We start from the raw sequence: 1,841 nt of genomic DNA, 5'->3' as shown, positions 1-1,841 counted from the left end.
TTTTTTTTTTTTTGCTACTCTCATATAATAACATTCGATATTCTTTTTCAAATGCTTATAATTTTATCGAATATCATTTATGATCATATATATTTCTATTAAATTAAATTACATTAAATTATATTAAATTACAATTCAAAAATAATATATATGTATATATAATATATATGTTTATACTAAAATTAAAGAAAATTTAACTAGGATAAAGTAAAATAATTTTAATTTGAGAACATATAAAAATTTTATCTTTTTTATCTATTTAAGTATCTACATATTATATTAGTTTAACATAACATTTTTTGAATATTATATATGTATTTTTATTTTTTTTAAATATTAATCAACGATTTTTCACTGTAGATCAGCGAAATATTAAAACCAAATAAAATGAAAACATTTCTAAAAATTAGAATGGAAACATTTCATCATTTTATTAAGCTTATATGAAATAATTTAATAAAAACATACGATTAGTAGTAGTAAAAAAAAATATATGGTTAAGAAAGTAAAAAAATTTACAAATTTTATGATTCTTATAAAACTTAGAAAACTTCGAAATGCGGAATTCAAAATTGATATTTATTTTTTTCTAACAATTTATTTTCTTTCAATATCTTAATCACGATTTTTCTTTAATAGAAAAAAAAAAAATTCAATAATTTGAAGGATGCAATTTGCGATTTCAAAACCGAGTTCCAAGATTCTCTTTCCTTTTTTTCTTTTAACGTGTATAATTCCTCCTTATCGAGTGTGTTCCGTAGTTTTTTCTTTTTTTCATTCTTTTTCTCTTTAGTTCCTTGTTGATTCCAACAATCAACCTTAGAACTTATCGATAACTTACTGCCACAATTTTTCTCGTCCATCCCATCTGTGCAGTCGCGATGAAAATCACAGAGCCAATTTTTCGGTATGCAGTCCCCTGGGCTGCACTCGAACTCCGTTTCACTGCATGATTCCGATCCTTTCGATAGCAATCGCTTTATCATTTTTCATTCGATAACAATTCGAGACATGTCACGCACGAATAAACCAAATAAACCAAAGTTCGCAAAAGATTTATCAGTGACATAAATTTATTATATTGGTATATCGCGATATTAAACTGGGATTCGAATAATCCTGTTTCTCATATTGTGAGTTTTTAGGAAAAATATAGTTTTTTCATAATTTTTCTTTTTATTTTCATTCTTTCTTTTTTTAAAGGAAGATTACTTTTGTGTCTTTTCTTTTCTATATCTTTTTTATTTTTTTTATTTTTTTTCTTTGAGATTTATGAAATTTTTGTTTAACTAATTTTGATGTAATATGTGATGATATTTGTAGCACACTTTGGCAATTCAAATAACATGAAAAAAGAAATATATAAAAATATCAATATTATATTTTTCATTAATATGATTTCAGATAATATCAGATTATATAAAAACCTTATAGTATATAAACGATGCATAAAATATCTTTCCAATAATGTTTTTGTAATAAAATTTTTTCATTATTAAATATTAATATATATTTTGTATGAAATATTAATTCTCTATTCATTTTTTGATATATTTTTTTCAATTTTTAAACATAAAATTATTTAAAATATCTAGATTGTTTGAAAAGTATTTTATAATAATAAATTTTTTCAATTTTTGAAAAATTTATTATTCTGTTATCAATAAAAAAACAAAATAAAATGAAAATAAACTATATATAAATAATGATGATTTATTTATTTATTATATTATTTATTTTATTTTGGAAATTATAAAAATATTATAAAAAATAAAATGCGTGACATATATCTTAAAATAAGAAAAATCAATGAATTTTCTAAGAATATTTAGAGATATATA

General features: G+C 20.5%; 1 protein-coding gene across 1 annotated transcript in view; it reads right to left on the bottom strand.

The window, feature by feature from the left end:
- Positions 1–1,143, bottom strand: part of LOC102681823 (very low-density lipoprotein receptor-like) — a 25,945-nt gene extending 24,802 nt beyond the window's left edge. Inside the window, exon 1 of the mRNA XM_006618740.2 lies at positions 842–1,143. Coding sequence (XP_006618803.1) covers positions 842–986 — 145 coding nt within the window. The 5' untranslated portion in view covers positions 987–1,143. The remainder of the gene's footprint in view (positions 1–841) is intronic.
- Between the last annotated feature and the right edge of the window lie 698 nt (positions 1,144–1,841).

The sequence above is a fragment of the Apis dorsata genome, unplaced genomic scaffold, assembly GCF_000469605.1.
Source record: "Apis dorsata unplaced genomic scaffold, Apis dorsata 1.3 scaffold_373, whole genome shotgun sequence".
Classification (NCBI taxonomy): domain Eukaryota; kingdom Metazoa; phylum Arthropoda; class Insecta; order Hymenoptera; family Apidae; genus Apis; species Apis dorsata.
This window is presented reverse-complemented; position numbering and strand designations above follow the sequence as displayed.